The 23,234-nt window shown below is 31.3% G+C and overlaps 2 protein-coding genes across 4 annotated transcripts; both read right to left on the bottom strand.

Moving 5' to 3' along the window:
* Window positions 1–496: 496 nt before the first annotated feature.
* Srp14 (signal recognition particle 14) lies at window positions 497–2,091 on the bottom strand. The gene is made up of 3 exons (XM_088277783.1): window positions 1,905–2,091; window positions 1,736–1,808; window positions 497–1,183 (listed from the first exon to the last, which is right to left on the bottom strand). Exons 1-3 carry the CDS (start codon window positions 1,926–1,928, stop codon window positions 963–965), a joined length of 318 nt encoding a protein of 105 aa, XP_088133909.1. The 5' UTR covers window positions 1,929–2,091; the 3' UTR covers window positions 497–962.
* Window positions 2,092–2,806: 715 nt separating this feature from the next.
* Window positions 2,807–21,529, bottom strand: TTLL5 (Tubulin tyrosine ligase-like 5). 3 transcript variants are annotated; one of them, XM_088277784.1, is made up of 13 exons: window positions 21,389–21,521; window positions 19,173–19,302; window positions 13,312–14,289; window positions 12,999–13,212; window positions 12,017–12,273; window positions 11,121–11,320; window positions 10,226–10,470; window positions 9,600–9,819; window positions 7,771–7,930; window positions 7,049–7,216; window positions 6,667–6,823; window positions 6,146–6,312; window positions 2,807–5,877 (listed from the first exon to the last, which is right to left on the bottom strand). In XM_088277784.1, the coding sequence occupies exons 2-13, from the start codon at window positions 19,280–19,282 to the stop codon at window positions 5,547–5,549; spliced, it is 3,207 nt and encodes a 1,068-aa protein (XP_088133910.1). In that variant the 5' UTR covers window positions 19,283–19,302; window positions 21,389–21,521; the 3' UTR covers window positions 2,807–5,546. The 3 variants fall into 3 exon arrangements, with proteins under 3 accessions (XP_088133910.1, XP_088133911.1, XP_088133912.1); XM_088277785.1 differs by lacking the exon at window positions 19,173–19,302 and having other exon boundaries at window positions 21,389–21,529; XM_088277786.1 differs by lacking the exons at window positions 19,173–19,302; window positions 21,389–21,521 and adding an exon at window positions 14,424–14,537.
* Window positions 21,530–23,234: the final 1,705 nt, after the last annotated feature.

Here is a 23,234-nt window from a genome sequence, read left to right on the forward strand (position 1 = left end):
ATTTATATTGATATTGCAGAACTGGCTCGACAGTTAGCATTGACAGTTAATAAGCATACGATCAAACTGCTTGAGCAGTCGATAGGTGTTAGAATTAATATATACCTTGAGGTATTTTTGCATAGTGCATTTGCCTCATAGAACAAATAACGGTAATTTATTGAACAAATTTACACAATTCAGTTATAAAGGAGAGCACCCACCACTGCAGCTAAAAAAATAGACATGAATATCCCTATTCACAAATGCTGTTAATATTTGACAAAGTGACAAAAACCCTGTACAAAAAGTATATTACGCTGGTCCTCACATCCTATATCCTATCGCCATCCAGTTAAAATCCGCTTTCACTATCGGTTTGTGACACATGGGTCTAGAGCAAGCAAGTCAAACTCGCAGCCCGCGGGCCGCATGTGGCCCGCGGATATTTTTTGCCGGCCCGCGGATACCCGCGGTTATATTTTATATTTATTTTAATTCTTCATTTAAATAAAAATTTTGTACGGGAACATATGATATTCTTTTAAAAAAACCATTGTTGGATCTAATGTACCTTATGTAACTGTTTTTGATAATAGATTATTCACTTAAAGTTAGATAAAAATGAAAATGAAATAAAATAAAATGATTTTTGAGTTGTTTATGTGGCCCGCCGGCGTACCCAAAATACCTTATGCGGCCCTTGGTGTCTTTTGAGTTTGACACCTCTGGTCTAGAGTAACTAGAGAATGTAATTTTGACTGGATGAGAGTAGCATATAGGAGGTCAGCACGGGCCTAATCTGTAGTATTATTATAGTTTTTGTTGCCGTGTTAAACATTGACAGGATTAGTGAATACGGATAAAACCCTAGTAATAACATAAATAACAAACTTGTCCAGGGTGGAGTACGAAACACCGTGTTAAAAATAGTTGCAACTTATAACACTTTGTCTATTTCACTTGAACTACTGCTCCCTGCATTATGTCGCCTTGTTCTTCTGTTTGGGTTTCTTCAATTTTTTAAGTCCGTCTAAGTTACCTCTGAGCAAATTTGAATAGGCTGCGTGGAATTTAGGAACGTCATTTTGATATACCACCGTTGATATTTTCTTGCTTTTAAATGTTGCCCTAACTAAGCATAAGTTTTTAACTGGTTCTATTCTTTTACCATTTCTTGGCATTGGTTTTGTTCTTCCGTCATCTGAAAAGACAAAGTTAAAACATCAAATCAAAATGAAGCCCCCCTGAGGTAATATTTTACAAAAATGGCGCTATAAAAATTATCATTATTATTATAAAACCAATTCATTTATTTGTGCGTTCTTTATTTGTTAGAGTAACATTCATACATACATTGCAATTCTATTTCATAAATAAATAAAAATATTACTCATTGCGGATAGACTATTGCAGTTAACACACAAAATCAAGGGACAAATTTCTCCAAATGAGAAATGGCTTCATTTTGAGGGGATAAATAAATCAAAAGTATTTATGAAAGCGTTTCAGTTGCTTCAGTTAGAAGTATAATATACTTTTGATGTATGTTCATCAAACATACTGCACTTTCATTTATTTTGTTTAAATGCTAATCTTCTGATAGGACTCTTAAGACACCAGATAATATATTCGTCAAATAAGAAATAAACAATTTAAAACATCCAGAAGCATTGAAACAGGGTAGAACATGGCAATACACTTTATAAATCTGTAAAAACCTACTTTTTCCATAACCTATATATGTGTTACTTACATTGCTTTATTGTCATGAGTACACTTCCTGAGAGTCTGGCCTTTTGAAACAGTTTAGTGAGCTGAGATAAAAACTGAAAAAATAAATAAATAATTCATTTAAATTTCCAAAAAATAAAAAAGTACATGCGGCTTGTACATAACGTATGTTATTCAGTTACTCAGCACACCTCATCATTTTCCAAAAGAACCATTGTTTTCCGCGGGGGAATTTAATCCAATCAAAACCTAATATAAAAACCTTAAAGAATCTGTGAAAACATTAATGATCAATATTTTAATACAACTAAACTTAATCGAACTCTCGATTTTTCTCAATTTGACAGCTTGCAGACACGACACATCATAACCATAGACAAAAATAATATAATATAAATACGACACATCACCGAACCATAGAAACGAAAAACTATATTGGCTTTTTAATTTTCATTAAAGGTTCCTACTTCAAATAAATTTTGGTGATTAGAAAGAGGGAGTAAGAATCGATATTCATATTGGTATAAAACCCAATAAAAATTTAAAACTCCTTCCATATTCGATTAAAAATAATATGCTTATCCAATAAATCTGTAAAATCATTACATGTCTAGTTCCAAACAGCATATACATACATAAAAAAACGAGTATATATATATATATATATATATATATATATATATATATATATATATATATATATATATATATATATATATATATATATATATGTGTGTGTGTGTGAGAAAACAAATTAATAATTGGAATTATCTAACCATTGTAACATTATCTATACCTACATATTGACACTTTTTTGTTAATTACTTCAAGTTGAGCTCCTGCTAAGAAACATTTGATCATTTCAAGAAAATGATATTACTGAATGATGCGGGACCAAAGGCGTGGAATGTTCTTCCACCAGTACTTAGAAATAGTGAGATGATCTTTAGAAAAAAACTAAAAACACATTTGTTTGCTAAATCATTTCCCCAATTCATTCTCAGTGAAACGAAAATAGGACAATATAAATTATCCAAATTTATTATTACATATTATTATTATAATGGACATGGAAGACAGAAATAAAACAAACTTATTTATTGTAGTAATTTTATTCACAAAAATCGTAAATGGAACTTTTGGAATTTTATTAATCTGTAAATTCTAAGACGGTTATTAAATTGTGATCACAGCATAAAATGCAGATAGAGTTGATGAACATAGGATTTTTCTGTCAGTAATTTTACATAGTAAAACTAATTGTAATATGAAAATAAACAGAATAAAATTATTTAAGGCAGATAGATGTTACTGAGAAATATATGAACACTATCTAGGATGGATTTTTAAAAATGTGCGTAAATATCACAACATCTAATATCGTTAAAACTTGTACACATATTGAATTTCGAGCATAGAATGGATTTTTTATCTATATCAATGTAAAAACATGTTATTAGGTCTTAAATGCAATAGGGCTTTGGACATATCCTTTGGATTTAATATGAAATTTCAATATTACATAAAAAATAAAACTTATCTTTTGGTTTTTTCATAACTCCTGAGTACATGCAGACATCCAAGCAACACATACCAGATGTTCAAAATGAGAATGTGATAGTATACAAAGAAAATAATCATGCATAGACAAATAAATAAATTTAAAATTGGAATGTCCTGCATTGAAATTGAAAAAAATATTGAAAATAGTAGGTTACCTACTTGACAACATATGGGATACGTCATACTGAAAATAACTCACCATTTTTTTTGTATTCATATTAATTTAAATAACTTAAATAGTGTCTATTAAATTATTTATTATTTTTGTGTTCGGGGGACTGCCTGGAATATGGAGATATGAATTAATAGGAATAAATAAACCGATAAAATTAGTTGTCGGCTCTATATGACATCACCTACTAGTAAAAAAAATACTTCAATAAAAATTATAAAAGCTTAAAATTTGCCACAATCGTGTTCTTACATCTACATCTGTATAAAAATACAATCAATACAAATCATTTGAAAAATATACTTCATCCAAATACACTTTCCGAGAAATTCAAACATTCCCTTAACACTCGGTAACAATAAAAGTATGTCCTGTATTATAAGGCCGTATGTATTCATAAATTATCTACTTTAAAAAATTTTAAACAATACGACTATTCACAAAATGTGATAAAAATTAAACCGCAACCGTTTGGTTCAAAATAAAAAATATTTTTGATAAAATGTGTATAAATAAATATTTCTTTTAAATTAAAAAGACTAGATATCGAAAGTTAATATTCCAAATATGTAAAATAAAAATCACAGAAATTTGCTGGAGACGAGCCAAACTTATGTACATGGACGGATCGTAATTTTATAATACATTTTTCTCATAGTTTGTCTCTCCAAATCATAAGTTAACCTATATACCGTTTTTTATAATTTTTTCAAACCCAAGTATATGAGTTTTGGTTTAAAAGACTAGATCTGATAAGTACAAAAATGTTTTAAAAACAAAATGAATATTAATACAGTGGAACTTCTCATAACAAGCATAATTTTTTCTGGAATCTTACTCGTTAAGCGAAACACTCAGTATGCGAAACGTTTTTTGTTTTGACTGGTGCGGAAGTCCCGGCTCACATGTTAATGTCGTGAAACAGGGACTTGCCCTTTCTCTGTAACTCGTTACGCGAAATGTCGTTCGTTAAGGGAGCAACTTTTTCACTTTTTTTCTCGCTATGCGAATTACTCGTTGTGAGAGGTTCCACTGTAATATAGAATACACAACAAATAACGATTCTAAATTTCAATTTTGATAACATTATGAAATCATAAAAAATAAGTAAGCATAATGTTATTCAGATTCATTTATGGATCAATTTTAATATTTTTCAATCAAAGGAATGTAATTAAATAATAATATTAAACACAAGCATAAAAAATGTAATATCCATTCGGTTTTGTTGAGTGATTAATCCGAAAACTGAGTAAAGTGACAGCTTTTTTACTGAATCCTGAAGAAGTCATTACTAAATTTAGTACATATTCGGATTCAATGCTAATCTGTGCAAAAAATTTAGTTGCATATTTCTAGATCCCGATATATTTACTAAAAAGAAATAACCTACAAAATTTTAAATTGGTAACCAAAAAAGTAATGAATACCGATTAGGCACATCTATATCACTCCATAATATGTATATGGTTTAAAATTGAAATTCGATTACTGCACTTTTTATAAAATTTAAATAAAAGAGATCCATCTAAAATATTAATAAAATAATGGTGATATGGGCTTTTTTTTAAAGCAGATTCGATAATTGGATACTATTTAAACCTTGAGAGAACTATGGACTTAGAATACGAGCACACACAATATCTTATTAAAGAAAACTATGTGTAAAGATGAACATTTTTTGCTATACCGCAGTGTTGTGTATCAAGGTTGATGTAGCAAAGGGTAAAACTGATGGAGATTAGCAAAACAAATATGTACATATAAATATGTTTCCTGCAAAACTATGTGTAATATTAGTTAGTACGTTACTTGATAGTCTATTGAGATGCTATAATTAATTGGCATTTACTTAAAGCGAATATTTTCATAAAAGTCTATGCGTAGTTATCTCGCAGATCAAAATGCAATAAATCAACTATGAGAAGGAAATTTTAAATTTTGGTAACTATGTACTATAAAGAGAAGATAGTTTAAAATTATTAAAAAGCCACCTCAAAACGGGTGAGAATGTAAAAGAAGACACATTAATTGAATAGTGTGCATACTACATTTACTATAGTTTATGTATCATATCAATTAGATTTAGATATTAATATCATACAGAGCTGATGGTGCTGTTGGAAATGGACGCGGTCTCGCCTTCCAAAGAGTTTTTAGTATTTGTTTCGGGTGTGTTGTCTTTAGGTAATGTGGTACTCTCAGCGGGCGGGTTGGGCGGCTGGTAACGTCGCGAGTGCAGCGGCGTGACGTAGGTCAGGTATCTCAGCAGTTGATGTTGCCGGGAACCGAAGGCCTTGCCGGGATTCTGGGTGAAGGGAGGAGGGGGCATGTCGATACACTGAGGACTTTGCCGATCTCCCAAGAATGGAGCGATATTTCCTTCGGCTTTGAGAACCGTCAACAATACGCTTTCTAAGTCAGCTTCACTGTAATAAATATTTATAAAGAGAAAATTAATCTTTTATACTAGATGAGCTGGGTTTTCATTCCTCGTCTGTTTAGGACAGAGAACCTCTGTCAGGTACTCTATAAGCTTATATGTATTAGTTTTAGTCTTAACATCCCCAAAACAATCCAATACATATTTTGCAATGCATTTTTTAATACTCTATTTATCCACGCATTCAAATGTAAACTCATATAAGTAAAAATATGTATTAAGATTGAATAAATTATTAATTGTATAATTCATACCTAGCACCATAAAGAAATTGTGAAAAATTTAAATTTCTAATGCAGTCTTTTTCATCGGCAGAATTACTATACATATCTGTCTCCCGGTGGTAAATGTATAGGAAATCATTCAGTTGCTTAGCTATCATGGCAGCTTTATCCTTATCATTTATTCGGTGTGACAAGTTCTGCAAAGAAATAAATACAATTCAAATTTAAACAAATGTATCCTACACTGAAATCCATATACGAGTAAAAGGACATCTGGAAATCTACATTGCTTGAAAATTAACAGAATTCATGGTGAAATATTTATTTTAATAACTAGTTTCGGAAACTAGAGATAATTACAGTACAGATAATTATTAATGCTTTAGTTTATATTCAGACCCGAAGATGGAAGCATCTGTAGCTTCCGAAACTAGTTAAAATAAATATAATGCAAGTGGTAAAAAACGAGTGTTTTCATTTACAATTTCATCATGTATTACCACAAAGTGAATGCCGAAACAATAAATAGAATTCATGGTAATAAGAAATACCTTAAGATTGTAGGGCATTTTGAGTGTAGTAGCGGCCCTTTTGAGAAATCGGTGGACAAGGTCAGCATGATGGGCAGCTTGCTCCGATTTAGAGTTAGCGATTCGTTTTAAGACACAGTTCAAAAACATTCCAAATGCTCGGCGAGATTCTCCAATTCTATCAAACAAAATGAGTAATATATAACTAAGCATAATATAACAAGCAAGTTCAGAGAGTGAATATTATTTAAACAAACCTACTAGACAACAAAAAATCATTAAATATGCTGAAGATTCACAAATTGTGTTCCTAGTCTCCTATAGTATAATTAATTGATATTAATATATAGATTTTTTTTGTGGCTAGTCTAGTGTGACTCAAATCTTAATAAAAATTACTTACGTGAGGTGCATTCCGAGATCTAAGGCCCTTTTAACATACAACTTGGCTGATTTTACATCAGGGTGAGAATTTTTGGTTGCCGAACCAGGCTTAGATGGCCCAGCACTATTGTTCCCATCTAAGCTCACTCTGGGACAGACTGGCAACACTCTCTCGTATCGCATGAGTCTAAAAAAATTATACAAATGTTAAATGAGGCAAGTCCATTACTTACTATAACCAACATGCTTCAGAAAAAGAGAAAATTATAGGCACTTGATTGTAAGTACATGATTGTAAATTTGAAATGTTAAACATTGTGGAGTGCATTACAATACCCAATGTTTGGTCTTATTTACTGCAGTTTGGTTCAATAAAATGCAAAATCAGCGAATTATGGCATTTTGACTGGATAAAACAAAATAAACATTTGTATCCCCACGAAAATTTTACATAAAACATTGTTTTATAGTAAAGGACATGCAAGGAATAACGAAAGTGTGTTCGGAGATAAATGCTTTGAAAAGCTGGTCTATCCTAGGCCTTAAAAAACCACATCTTTTAATGTGTACATATGTATTATGCCATCTACGAGCTACATATATATTTTATTGAGATATGGTAAAATAAGCAAATGAGATTCAGAATTTGTTAGAATAAGTCGCTGTTCCATGCATGTCCTCGATTAAATTTACGAGTACTTAATAACAGTATATAAAATTGACACTCTAAGTGCGCATTACCTTTCTGGGGGGTCCATGGAGGAGTTGGAGACGACACTTTGGTCAAAATTTGGCAGAACTTGAGAATGTACTAACAAATTGTAATTGTGAGGTATTAACGAGTGAGGATCTGTTACATTTGTTACTGAGGTGTTGCAGACGGGAATACCGCTCACCGGATCTGTTCAGTCAATTTACATTATTTAGAAGCAATTCCATCTTCCTTATGTACGATTTACAGTTAGTATGATTTATTTTTAAATTACTTGTGAGTGTTTGTTATTATTAATGTATTGTGTTGATTTTACTTGATAAAACATAAGTAAATAGAAATGATATATGATATAATATGATTTAATAAATCATTGAGCGCCTTAGCCAAATAAGAATTGTTACTTATGTTGTTGCTGTAGCCGAATATATGCAGGAATATAAGCTGTATACTCTCTACAATATCCACAGAAATTGGGTATATTTTCTGGGTTAATCAAAATATTCTACTATTGGAAAACAGTAGATAATCTTTATATTATACCTTTATATCAGTTTGGTAATCTTTAAACTAGTTTCATTTCATTTTCTCTTTTCTAAACCAAGATTCTAAAGCAATATTTGCGTTGTGGAATTTTTCTTATACCATATAAATGTGGGTGTAAATAAAAGATATCCAAAATCACACAATAAGAGAATTGAAGTTTATATTGGTATATTGTATCATTTATCTATTTAAGTGTATGTTAGTAATAACTATTAATATCTTAGTATAAGTCATATTTGTAGCAAGGATTTTCAAGATTTTGCTGAGATATCTATAAGCCAGGGCAAGGTTCTACATAGTTAGTTAATTGAAATTGGCAATGGTTCAATTATATCTTCACATAGCTATTGTCTATATATTGCAAATAAAAAAGTATATGTTACTTTGTTCAAAATCTCAAATCTCCACAAGTTATACACCGATTGCTTTGAAATTTCGACACAACGTTGCATTTGGATACGGCATATTTTCAATGTTTTCGATAGCACTATTGTTTCATGGATTTTCGATATTTTCATTGCACAACCATCGTAAAATTACACATATTATAAATGTGTGGTTCTATTTTCTTTATCTTACATCTAACCAGACTAAGACATAGCAACGCGTGGCTGGGTGCAGCAAGTCCATAGATAATTATTCTGATTTTCTGTTTTGAATATTGAAAGCATTAACTTTGTGGATCATATTGATATATTATTTTGAGAAATAAAAATACTCATAAATTAAACTCTGAAGAGGGCAACAGGTTGTTACCGAAACTAGTTGGTAATTAATAAACATGTGACTGGATCAAAAAACAAAGTGTTTTTATTTCTGAAAATAATAGATCTGATTTTCATCTGTTTTTCACATTCTTATATTTTCTCTAGTTCTAAACTAAATCATGTGAACTGATAGCATTAACTACATTTACTAGCAGCTAGAATTTAAACCTAAAGGAACAACCACGGTCCATTCCTAGTTGCCCACTGTGTGATATGTACAGTATGAAAAGCTCGCCGAAAATATGCTAATAAGTCAAGTTTCCAGCGCGTCCTCTGATACAACAAAAATAATACTCCATATGTATTTACAATAAGAAAAACAAGATAAACATATTGTTTCATTTACAAACTGTTTTGTTTTATTTATAAATTAATTAGTTAGAAATAAGAAATTATAATTATTTTCACTTATTAAAATAAGATTGAATATGTATTAGTATTATCTATGATTATTTAAAATTTTAACTTATTTTTTGCTTTTTATGTAGGCAAAGGCAGAATGAAAATAGTGCATTATGTAAGTGTCATAATAAAATATTGCATACCGAGATACTGAGCGTACTTTTGCCAGGAATCTTGCGATGGGAAAATTCTCACATAACCTCCCCTTCTCTGATATTGGCCCTTCACTATTTTGATGATTCTTTGTTCATCATTCGTTAGAAATGAAATACCACTCGGGTGAGTTGGCACACTATTCCAAGAGCTCCCGAAACCTTTCTTCATGGAAGACGGCATAGTTTCGGCCGAGTGTACACGGTTACACTAAAAAAGGTGAGAGAATTTTTTAAAGTATGTATGTGTATGTACGTAATATGAATTACATATCGCTCACTCCTTTCAACAACGTCATATATCAAAAGACTTGATTTTTCAGGAGAGTTTTTAAAGTTTAAGAATACAATAAAATGTATTGTCATGCCACTGATTGAACTTTCCTCGGTCTGCCTCTGCTCTTATTTCCAACCACATTCAAATTTGTTTAACATTACTTTCCTCACTCATTCGATCCACATGTCCAAACCATCTCAACACACCTTTCTCAATTTTATTTATAAAATGAATACAATTTTATATATAAAATGAATACAATTTTATATATAAAATGAGTATAATTGATGAAATGTTATGAAAATCAATTACAACCAAATAGAATAATTGGTGTACTTACACCAACAATCCTCATTTTGATGTTGACTGGTTTGTTGATAATCGGAGGCGGGTTGGGTGCAGCCGGTTCATTCTTACTCCCAGGAGCGTTTGCGGGGATACCTATTAGAGTGAGGGTGTCTGATAGAAGGGAGGACTTCAGGCGAGTGTCCAGCGGACTGTCACATCCCAAACTCGGAGATAAGTTTATCTCCAGTAACCAAGGTTTTAGGGTTTCGTCTATCAGGATGTCAAATCCGTAGAGTTCTGAAAAGAAAAACAATAAAAAAATAGCTGGAATTATGTATTGCACCTTAACTTTGGCTTACTTTTGGGCTTTTATTTCAAACGATTTCAAAACGGATCGCCGGTCAGCATTGTCAGAATATGAAAAAGAAAATTGGTACTTTGAAAACAACAACAATATATATGTAGAGGGAAGGAAAATAATAATGTAAAAATTCTGATGCAATATTTTAAAACTATAAATGCATTCAGAGAGCATGAAAAGGCATAATTTTTCATGAGCATATATCCACACAAGTAGGAATTAAATTTGGCATAAAATTAAAAGGTTTATATCCTTTATACCCAACACGTTATATAACCATTTTTCTTCAAAAAATACTTTTTGATTTTATTTAGATCAAAACTTAACAGTAATTGTTTTGTGTATGAACCCAAAAGCAAGACATAAACACATGAAAAGTTAGTTCCAAAATCAAAATGGGGAAAATCAGAGAGAATCCTTTGAGAAAAAACATTTGTTGATCTTTGGAAAGTATTTTAATATGTTACAAGTCTTAGATCACCCAGAACAAATGAAGTATAAGCAAATACTGACAATAAAAATATACAATTTATAAAATAATAGGTGGTATAAACGATTTGCAGTAAACAAATGGAGGGAAGCCTACCAAAGCAATTGCTGAAATGTGGCACGAACATCCTGGTGGCCCCTGCAATGGACTGCGTGCAGGACAGAATGGACTTGATGACCACATCCTCCACAGAGGCCATGAGGGTGGCAGTATCTCGTCCCTCTCTCCGCAGGTGACGCAAAAGAGCCGAGAGCGTCCATTTATGACCGACGTTCTCCGCGGATGGGTCCTCACACCTGATCAAAGATATAAGAGAATCCTTTATCATAAAAATGTAAAAAATATAATCAAATGTATGTACCAAGGCAGGGAGGATCGGATCAAAGGAACAACCCGCAAAGCTACTTTAAGAGGCTTGTCTGCAGGTAGGATAGAAAGGATAGGGAAGGTAAATGTGAAAAATGCATCACAAACACCCAGAACAATTGAAAATAAATCTTTCTTGAATTCATTTTGCAATTGGCAGGAACTGAACCCACAATGCCAGTTTCGCAGTCGATCGTTTGTGCCACAGCGCCTGTCAAGTTCTAGCGTCTATAAGTGTATAATATAGTAAAGGAAATTCATTTTTGTTATCTTTTCCAATGAATCCTCAAAGTATATATGTATGTATTTTGGTAAAAAATATTTAAAGAACATTCCTGAATGAAGTTTAATATGTGCAATAGACCAGCAAACTATTTACAAGATTCAATTAAACCATTGATATTAGTGTCATATTTTAATTCCGTCAATATCTTATGAAGAAATATTTTAAACAAAATTTGTTAAAAAATTTGTTATTACACTATTTTTACCTCAATCGCTAAATTCAGTTGTGAATTTCAGGCAAACTGTAAAAATTTGCAATAGCCCATATGGCAATAGGGTGGGTGGTGAACATCATCGCTACATTTAGAGATTCTCATTTATAACGATAAGTAATGACTTACTTGATGTAATCCGAATGGTATTTGTTGATGCTGTAGTTACACAGGTGCATGCACGGATTCCAGAGGTTCTTGTTGGTTTTGTCATACTTCACGGTGGCAAACCTCACCAGACCTTCTTCGTACATGTAGATCAGTAAAGGATCAAAGGATGTCACGCAAACATAGAGGCGGAGATCACACTTGTGGCCATCCACAAGTAGGGGCTTGTCTATGTATTTTGCAACCACAACACTCTCCGCTTTTGGTATTTTATCAGGCTAAAATGTGTTTAAATAAACAAATAAAAATCAAATTATATTTTGTTTATTGCTGAAAACTTAATACCTATTACAAAACTCTCAAAAAAAAGTAAACATTTAGTAAAAAAAAATGTTCTTACATTCACAATTTTAGAATATGGTAGAGTTTCCTGACGTACAAACAATAAATCTAGATAATTTATTGTTTTAGCAGTCGCTTTGTTGTAATATCTATTCAATTTAAAATTCAAAGTCGACTTTGTAGATATCATTTTTGATTACAATAAATCTACAGTCCTAACTAAATTATGTTTTATAAATATGCACTTCATATAAACTATAAAATATTGTGAACTTAGAAACATTCTTACGTAATTTATTGACAAAACGGATTTTTATTTGATAAGCAAACACAAAAAACAAATAAATACTGCAAACTATGCAAACTAACAGTACAGCTAAAGATAGGAACATCTGAAGGATAGCTTGTATTATTTGAAAAATGATGGCGTTTAAATAACAAGTTATCGAAAGTTTTTATTGAGTAAATAACAATTGACAAAATCAAAAACGACCAGTGCAATGGTTGAGGCCAGGTAAAAGAATACATAAGAAAATCTATTTTTGCACTTTTACACAGACAGATTTTAGTATAACTTATTATACATATTGCTAAACCATAGAATGAATAAAGTTCACTTTTATTTCATACATGTAAAAAATTCTTAAAGAAAGAAACTTACAGAATTCACAATATAAATGCCACGTCCTCTACTTGAAGCCGCCGGCTTGATGATCCACGGTCCCTTAGTGCGGTAATGCGCAGAGCAAAGATCGCGATACTCAATGGGCATTAAGAATGTCATTGGTATAAAATCAAAGTTTTTAGCGCCTCGAAAATGCTGCATCTTTTCTATATTTTTAAATAGTTTATCTTTTCTTGTCAGTTCGTAAGATCTGCAGAAAATAATAAACAAAGGATAAAAAGGAATGATATAACTCGTAAGTGTAAAAAAGTTATGTAATTTATATTGTGATGAATTTTAAAATATTTACCTAGGAAAATGATTAACGCGTTGATGTGCAGCCAAAGACCTCAGCAGATCAGGTTTTGGATGTAGACCTGTCCACAAGAGGGAATATCCCTTGGAATGAGGAGGACTTTCCGTGAAGCCGTGGGCGTGTAATATTCTACTCAAGAGTTTGGTTTCCGTCATGGCCGTCTTGTACTTGAGATTCATCAAAGATGCCGGCATCTGACATTTGTCTAGTATCTTAATATCCCTGTAGTCTTTGCTATAAATATCACTGTAAGCGGAATCAAAACTTAACGGCGTACTCGGAGTGCTATTCTTTGTGAAGAACGCTAAAGAAGAATCTTTAGATGAAGAGCTGGGAAAATCAGATTCATCAGCACTTCTGTTAGATATCGGAATATCAGGAATGGAGTTCAGCAAACTTTTTGGCGATTCAGTCTCATGGCCGCTATCTACATCTTCGTCACTCGTTACCGAACGATTTATAGGCTGAGATACTTTGATAACATCAGCGGTGGAATTTATCACATTAAGTTTACGTTTTAATTTTATTTTATTGATATCGTTCAAAACATCTCTAATATCCCGTTTCGTCTTTACATCAGGACACTCGCAGGAAAAGGGACTGTGTTCAGCCTCTACGCTAGTTTCCGTACTAGTATCGGAGTCTTCGAGTATTTTGGAGTCCCATTCGGGAGCGTTATCTAAACTTTTATCAGGTTCATTGTCAGAAGTTGTCGGGTTCGCAATCTGCGAAGTTTTCTTTGCCAAATTGTTGCGGCTCAAACTCGGGTTGAAGGAGCTTTTACTGGGGTATTGGTATGTGTCCTTGGGTGCTAAAACACAACTTCGGAAAACCAGCATCGTTCCTCTTCCACCGAGTTGTCCTCCCCACAACCAATCCGATAGTTCCGCATCGCTCGGTCTCTCGAGAGTAATATCTTCCAATTCATCATCATCTTTTACTCTCATAATGCCGCGGTTACCGGTAATATAACTGAAAATATAATAACCATAAGATAAAACAAAAATAAATTAAACAGATTAGGTGGATTAATGAATAAGAAAAACTAAAAGAAGACAAACAAAAATACAAATTTGCTGTTTTCTTTTAATGAACATATTAAACACCTATAAAATTAAAGTCTTCAAACACTGGAGTTTTAAAAATGCATAAAAGTATATGGATAATGCGAAAATAATCCTAAGTATAAATATATTTTTAAAGAACTGGAATGATGGTAAACTGAATCATACACAAATAAGTCAGAATATGAAATGAAAAATAAACCATAGCATGACTAGTTCAGCAGTTAACTGGATTTCTATACATGGCTTGCATGTAAACAGTTAATTATGCATTCAATAGAATACAGTTATCCAATACAAACCATGCACAGCATATGGTCCACGATGAATTGGTTAGAATTTGATTGTCCTATATAAGGAAAACAGTCATGCAATATAATAAAATTTGTATCATAAAAAAAAACATTTCTGCTGATATAAAACTAAATGTAAATTAAGAAAATAATTAAAAATGAAAGAGTGCAATTTACAATGATGTTTTTAGTAGAGATCCATCAAAACTTGATATGAATCATTACTATAAAAAATATAAAAATAATATGATAATAAAAAAGTTATATACTAGTATACAGTAGAATTATAACTCAATAAACAGTAAAAGTGAAATAATTACCAGACGTTTAATTTAATATTTTCAATTTAAACAAATTCAATATGACTAATCTAGTTTTTTTATACATACTGTGTACAGAGCAAAAATAGTAATAAATTTCACTTCACTTTCTAATTTACCAGAGCCTGCTAAGATATTATGTAAATTAAGTAAGTACGCACATACTGCAGAATGTCTTCATATTTGGAAATCTGATACTATAATGAAAGAAGTAATTTCTATATTTATATTTAATTTAGGTAAATGAGACCAAAATATTACAGAACAAAAACTAAAAACAAAATATAAACGGTGAATTAAAATATTTATATATTTAAAAATGATTAATTCCATAGATGTATAATTAAATATCTGATATTTGCAAAAACAGCAAAAAAAATCTAAAAAACAGTTAAAAAAGTATATGACATGAATGATTATAAAAAGGATAATTAAATTCAAATATCCCCTTCATATTTGTGTTACTATGGGAATATTAAATCAATTTTTATGGTCAATAAACACAGCAAAGATCCCCCAATAGATAAAACACGACATTCAACAAAAGGGGTTGTGAAACAAAAATAACAATTTGATAAAACACATGACCTATTTGCAAGCAAAACTAATTTACATATCAATATATCAAAAAATGTGAGATTAAAAATGAGCACAATTTTTTGTGTATATTTTTGGAATGATTTAGATATTAGGTTTTTACCATATTTCTTATTTTTCTTTCCTTTATCTATATCCAATATATTTATAAGAGAAATATTTGTACTTTTACTGTTTACACTAATATTTCAATTTCATACTATTTCTGTGAGCCTAAGCGGCCCATTATTAGAAAAAGGTATCATTGTGGGAGAGTGGGTTCGAACCAAGAAACTCTGACTTGAGAGTCCGCGACACTAACCACGGGACCACAACCCAACAGTGAATTGGACATTGGGTTGATAGAATGTATTGAATGAAACATTAAATTATTATTTTAAAAAATATAACAAACTTTTTTCCAAGTGGGAATCGAACCTCATACATGGTATGAAATATTTGTCAGTTTAACTTACTAAAAAATATCACTGGGATTGACCCCTTTTTTTTAAATTACTTTTTTTTAAGCTTTGAACAGTTTTCAAAGCAATAAACTTATATGAAGAAATAAAGTAGATACATTTTCCATAGTGTTACAAGGGAAATGTGTACATGAGAATAAGATACTTTGTTGATAATTTGATATGTAATGTTGTTTAATATAATAAAATAACTCCAAGTCATGTCCAGTTATTTGATACAGACATACTGTAAATAAACCTGTTTTTAACATTTATAGGAATGAGACAAACATTGTCATATATAAAATCGAAAAAAATACAATCATTGTCATACAAAAATCAGTCCAAAAACAGTGTTTTGTGCGTTAACACAAATATCATTGATATAATTCTAAGCTTAAAAATGGGCTATTTTAAATTTCATTAATTATTAAAAATGGCTTGTATTGATGGAGGGCGTTGCCAACACTGTTAACCTTGGTTTAACTACTTTTAAAAAACACAAAAAACTTATATTGACACACATTTATTGCATTTTCAAATGTATACAGTACACAGGTATAGAAATCAAAGTTGGGTGTTAATAAAAATATATGATTCTTGGAAAACATGTAAGAGAAAAGAATGCAAAACAAATGTTGTGATAATATAGGATATGTAAAATACATATGACATTGAATGCAAACAGTGCTTGTAAATAAACCAATAAATCATAATATTGTATTACCAAGGCACAAGATCAATATGAGGTGTAAGATTATAACTAATCATTAAATATATATAGAATTACAGGTAGTGTGTCACATGATATTAAAGTGTGTAAATTCAAGGATAAAATGTAGTAAAAAAATTGCATGCATAAAATCTGTGTAAATAAAAAAAATCAATAATTTCATTCATTATTTTCATTGCTAAATTTGCTTAGGGTAAGTTGGTGTTATACCGAATCATTATGAGCCCAAGAAATGCATGCTGATATTGAAATCTTTATAAACCGCATTTTCTTTTACGGCCCATGTCGCCCAATCGGCACATATAATCTGCCATAGAGACCACAAGGTCCATGAATAGGAATTGAAAAATCAACATTTTTTGAACTGGTAATAGCCTGTTTATTTTAATATTTTGAAAGAAAGTTTAATTTACAACATTTTGAGTGTGTCCAAATACTTGTTCAGAAAATTTGGATTATCTCCAATTATTTATTATTATTGATTTATATTATTTAAATATATTATGAGTTATTTTCATATTACTTTTTGACACTTCATCAAAGATAAAGAAGAATATGGAAGTCTGGGCATTTACGGGGCTGACGACCGTCATAGGTTGCTTTAAGTGATCACTTTACACACGTGTAACATTCACCAATTCTACCCATTATTGACAACCACACTACTCAAATTCTTGGAAGTTCTATATATATGAACCCATTTCGAAACGTTGTTCTTGAATCAAAATTGGTAGTGTGGTTGTCAATAATGGGTAGAATTGGTGAATGTTACATGTGTGTAAAGTGATCACTCAAACCAGCCTACGACAGTCATCAGCCCCGTAAATGCCCAGACTTCCATATTCTTCTTCATCTTTGATGAGATGTCAAAAAATAATATGAAAGTTTAATTCTTTCTATCTGCCTCATTTCATTACAGGTTTCAATTAGAATAATACCGATGGTCTTGTATTTTTTTATATATTATATTAATATATTGAGCCTAAAAAATATATAAAAAATAGTAAATATATATTTTTTTTAATGTTTGAAGATGTTTGAGGTGTCAATGGAGAATTTGACTTGCGTGGAATACAAATAGATTCCAATATATATTTAAAAAACCAATTTGGTTCATTAATATTCAGCTTTGCCAACACACCGGGACTGTGAGTCATTCAATGAATGGATTGTAAAAAATGATTGCATTTATAGGTTCGTCTGGTGAATATTAATTTCTTTTTAAAAAATCATTTACTAATATAAAGTTTGAAAATTAAAATAAAATATTAAATGCTTCTAATATGTATATGTATTATAAAAAAAACTATAAGCTAACTTAGTGCTTTTTAAATACATTTATTACTACAGCAAAAAAAATGGGTTGTGGTCCTGCGGTCAGTGTCACGGACTCTTGAGTCAGAGTTGCTGGCTTCAGACTAACTCTACCATAAATTGATTACTATTTTTAATAATGGACCACTTAGGTCTACAAAAATAGTATGAAATTGAAATTTTTCTATTTTTGATTTTTTTTTAATATAAAATTCATTAAAAAAAATTATTTGCATTTTTTTTTACAAGAAAATAAATAATTCGAAAATATTTATTTTATCAACAATACATTTGATATAATAATTTTGGATTTTAACTTAAACATATTATTTAAGTCTATTTGACTAATAAAAAAATTTAAAAAATAAAAACGTAAAATACTACCTCAAGGTCACGAATATTTAAACATTATATTCTAAAAAGATATTTATGTAAATATTAAATAATATTTGAAAACTATTTTGGCTGTTACATCATTGTATTAACTTTTTTCATAATTTTGATTATCTAAAAATAAATAAAGCATTATTTTACTGCCTAAGGTGCTAAAATAACACATCATTTTTATATAGTCAAAATGACAATAGCAAAAAGTTTCTATTTTATTATGGGCGTTGACTTGGATTGGCGTAGTGTCAACTTGATAGTTGATTATATAATTCTTTCTATGAAGGTACGATGATGAATTCTGCATTAGTACGATAAATCAAGAATTGAATACCATTATTTCATGTGATACATTGATGATTTTCAATGAGTATTTAACAATAAATCGATATAATAAAAAAATATATGCTATGAAAATGTTTAATCTAAAAATAATTACTACCTATTGGCTATAATATCCTTATAAATATGTTGTAAAAAAAAACAAAATTGAATAGTCCAAAACTATTTATTAGCATTTCATGGAGGAATAATGTTGAAAAATCAACTTACAATCTATATGTGAAAGAATGCTAAGAGATGATTTTAAAAAAGCAATTTTTTATTTCGGTGGGAAGTAAAATGTATAAATATAAAGTTGATCGCATGTAGCCGTATGAAACAAGCGTGAAATGTGGGGCTAATAATAAAGGAAGTAAACTACAGACCTCTGGATAACGGATCTGTTTTGGGTAATATTTGAGGCATGTACAGGGACGATATCCTGACCACTCGGTTTGCTTTTAATTCTTTTCTGCCCATCTTCGTACGCTTCCATATCAGTAGTTGACTGATATACTTGAATAAAATAAAATGAATATGGGTGCCAATTTACTCACAAAGGTAATAATAATGTACAGTTCCGCAATAAAGGCGAAATGAACTCTTGGTTCTATGCTATACATCCACGATAAAAGATCCAGACAATAAAAAAATCATTCAATAAACGATATAGCTGAATAAAGCTCCAGCCGACCAATGATCCTCACACCCTTATGACACAGTAACCACAAAAAAAAACCAAGAGTCAAACCTATTATAACATTCTGTCATAGAACCCGCAAAAGTTATTAACACATAATGGAATTTTATTTTATTTAATATAGTTACATTTTTAAGTACAACATAATACAATTTCTAAACATTTATACATATGGCAAACTTATAGTTTTAGATTCGCTGTGCCTCTACAAAAAAGAGACTGAGCTCTTGTGCTTGGAGAGGGACTTACACTGAAGGTTTAATGTTTTATTTCATTAATGGTATAATAGTCTTTTTTTTTCAAGATTTATATGTAATGGGCATAAATTTTTTGTTAGGAATTTTATATAAAATTATAAAAATTAAGGAATAAAACTCAATATGTCTTAATATACTTGCATTACAAAATGATTACATTCTGGTTTACTTTGGTTAAAACAAATTTTATAAAAAGCATTTGGTGATTTTTCTCATATCAAAAGGGTAGGCAAAGAGAATAGAATGCCATACCACTCTGTCTTTGCAAACATTCTTCGCCTTTTCCACGTACATGCATCTCCTCATACATACCCGCCAATTATTTTGTCTCCTGATCGGGCCGCTTTCAAATATTTGACATACCGGATCGAAAGTTTTTTTCGTTCTTCCTCTGCTTCTTTTACCAACTACATTTGCCTCATAAATTTATTTTACTGTTCATTCCTCACTCATAAGTTCTACATGTCCAAACTATCTTAACACACCTTTTTTTTATTTTATCGATAATGCTTATCTCAGCCTTGCAATTTTTCTTATTTCCCCATTCAAACATCTTTCATACATCGTTTTGCCGCACATTCGTTTAAGAAATCGCATTTCGACTGCATTCACTTCGCTTTCTTTTTTAAATGACAATAATTAATGTTAATAATAACAAATCATGTTTTTTTTCCGTGGAATGATTAGGAATGATAAAGACCTCATGGTCAAAAAAAACTAAGATAACCTTGGATTTATTTTTAAGTCAAAAGCCTGGAGTACTTTATATTGAAGTCTTATTTTGCGGCTATTTTGATTAGATTCGTAATGACTGGCAACACTCAAAAAGCCAACTTACTAGTAAGTTTTTAACACAATTTATACAAGATATGCATTTGTCTTTGTGTTACGTTTGGGTCAAATCTTATTCAGAAACGTCTAAACCAGAATGAAGTCTGGGTCTGATTCAGAAAATTAATCACTACCATATAACAATATTCAAAACCTGATTGATTATTTTAAATTCCAATAGAAATAATTCATTTACATAGCATAAAAAACTACACAAAAAAATATGAAATTAAATTTTATTTGGAAAATAAATATTTCATATTTTTAAAACACATAATCAAAAGAAATGTAGACATATTACTTGCATATAATGTGTTTATATACAAATATAAATTCATAAAAATATTTTGCTAAATAAATTTAACAGTATAGAAGAAAAATGTTTAGTTTTATAAAAATAAATTTTATTCAAATTAAAAATTGTTATCACTTCATTACCTTGATGTATTTTATAAAAAAGTATATATTTTACAGAAGTTTTCTAGATATTCAATTTTATTTATTAAAATTCACCCCTCTATTTATTGTTGCTAGGATATTTTAATATACTTTAACTCAATGACTATAATAATTCAAGTATACCTACCCTAATATCAAACACGCACAAAAAAATACTTATTCATAACCTAAAATAAGCAGTATATTAATAACGTATTCGTGGACGTTTTCTCATTTATAATTTTAAATAGGCGAGCTAGTAATAAAGAGAAATATATTTTTTTACATAGAAAAAAATCCAAGATTCCGTATATCGATTTTGAAATTGAGGAATTATTTTTACGGTCTACAAATAATAGAATATAAAGAGACTTACGTTAACTAATACTTTCGGGGAATTTCATTAAACTATCCACTGCCTTCATTATAATAAACAATTTGACACTGCGAATTTTGACGTGATAATCAGATCACAAAAAATTTACTTTTTCAATTTTTTGGCATATTTGTCTGTGTTGCCCGATTGATAGTACTAGTGCTACCAGACACAAAAATAACACTGTCCTGCGTAAATACTTTTTTTTAGTACCTATTTATCTAGGCTACGCAAAACCAGGCTCTCGCGACAGAATGCCATCGTTTCTTTTTAGCAAAAAAATATGGATTAAAAATATTTGTATACAATTCATACATTCCGAATTGCAAGTAAGTAAAACATCGGAGGAAAACTTTCGCTTACCAACTGCCTAACGTTTGCAGTAGTATTTTTTTTATAGGAAGTCATAATATAAGTTTTTTTCAAACTATTATTTTAGATGTCGTCTCTCACAATTTTTTCTGTTGATATCTTCTCAAATTATCTGTGATCTTGTGTGAATCCATATAACAGTTATTAAACCATATCCGCTCCCTAGGTGGAGCATATGGAGTCCACAAACTGTCTCCATCCTGCATCCTCCCAAGTCAAATCTGCGTCCCAAAGTTCTGACGAGAACTGCCGACGAATTGTCAACAGTGGTCGTCCTGGGCGGCGCGATCTGATGCCTTGTAAAAGAGGGAAGCTTGATTAAGGCATTCAGGAGGCATGCGCAGTACATGGCCAAGCCAACTGAATCGCCTTTTCTTGACGACAGTTGTGACCAAGATTTGCTGCGTCCCACGCCTTATCTCTTCATTCCTCACAAAGTAAACCACCGCATGCCTAAAATTCTCCGCAGACACCTATTCTTAAAGCTCCAGCCGTATAAGAGAACAGGAGCAATGCAGGCATTGTATAGGCGGCATTTGGTCTTCACCGAGTATAAATTTGATCTCCAGACAGCCTTCATACTGTTAAATGCGGACCCTGGGAGTCCTAATCGCACTCCCAGTTCCCTTTGAAGGCTGCCATTTTCAGCCACGTACACTCCCAAGTACTTGAAACTCTCGACCCTTTCGATGAGCTGGTTACTCAACGTCAAGGGTTGTTGGGCATCTAGGCATGAGTTGTTGCACAACACATGGGTTTTTGCAACATTTATTGTAAGCCACATGTGCGTAGAATACCTATTTACCCCAGAGATTCCAGGAGGGGGAGATGGTTATACCTCGGTCAGATGGTAATGACTTTCAAAGAATAAAATCCATGAGAATGATAAAGAGAAACGGCGCAAGGACGCAGCCTTGTCTGACTCCGCTAGAGACCCCAAACCAATCCTTGACAACATCGTCAACTCTCATACGGCATTTACTGTTGAGGTGAAGGGACTTAATTAGCTTCACTTATTTCGTAGGCACCCCATAAGCTTCCAGTACTTTCCAGAGTGTAGGCCTGTGCGGACTATCAAACGCTTTCTCATAGTTTACATAACACATCGCCAGAGAACTGTTAACTGGCTCTGCTGTAGAATGTGGCGAATATTATGGATTTGATCCGCACACGACCTACCAGGCAGAAACCTTGCCTGGTTTTCTATGAGCACCTGCATAATGGGGGCCGAATTCTCTGCTAGATTACGTGGGCAAGCACCTTCCCAGGTACGCTGAGTAGCGTTATGCCGCGGTAGTTGTCATAGTTAAATGGATCACCCTTCTTATGTAACGCGGTAATCTCCCCATTTACCAAGTCTCTTCAGCATCGCTTTTCTTCCCACACACTGGACATTTGTTTGCAGATTCCATATACACCACATAAAGAGTGGATGCATAATAAAACCAATCATAAGAGTATATTTAAAAAAATA

The sequence above is a fragment of the Brachycentrus maculatus genome, unplaced genomic scaffold (assembly GCF_059751285.1).
Source record: "Brachycentrus maculatus isolate JH-2025_06_01 unplaced genomic scaffold, ASM5975128v1 h1tg000050l, whole genome shotgun sequence".
Classification (NCBI taxonomy): domain Eukaryota; kingdom Metazoa; phylum Arthropoda; class Insecta; order Trichoptera; family Brachycentridae; genus Brachycentrus; species Brachycentrus maculatus.

Bases quoted from the DNA above. Each gene is read 5' to 3' on its own strand.
- TTLL5 (XM_088277784.1), bottom strand. From the start codon at position 19,282: ATGGAAGCGTACGAAGATGGGCAGAAAAGAATTAAAAGCAAACCGAGT. The intron at 12,274-12,998 runs GTAAGTTTCTTT...AACACATTTTAG, and splicing joins GCATTTATATTGTGAATTCT to CCTGATAAAATACCAAAAGC. The intron at 6,313-6,666 runs GTATTTCTTATT...ATTTCTTTGCAG, and splicing joins AAATGCCCTACAATCTTAAG to AACTTGTCACACCGAATAAA.
- Srp14 (XM_088277783.1), bottom strand. From the start codon at position 1,928: ATGGTTCTTTTGGAAAATGATGAG. The intron at 1,809-1,904 runs GTGTGCTGAGTA...TTATTTTTTCAG, and splicing joins TTCTTTTGGAAAATGATGAG to TTTTTATCTCAGCTCACTAA. The intron at 1,184-1,735 runs GTAAGTAACACA...TTGTCTTTTCAG, and splicing joins ACTCATGACAATAAAGCAAT to ATGACGGAAGAACAAAACCA.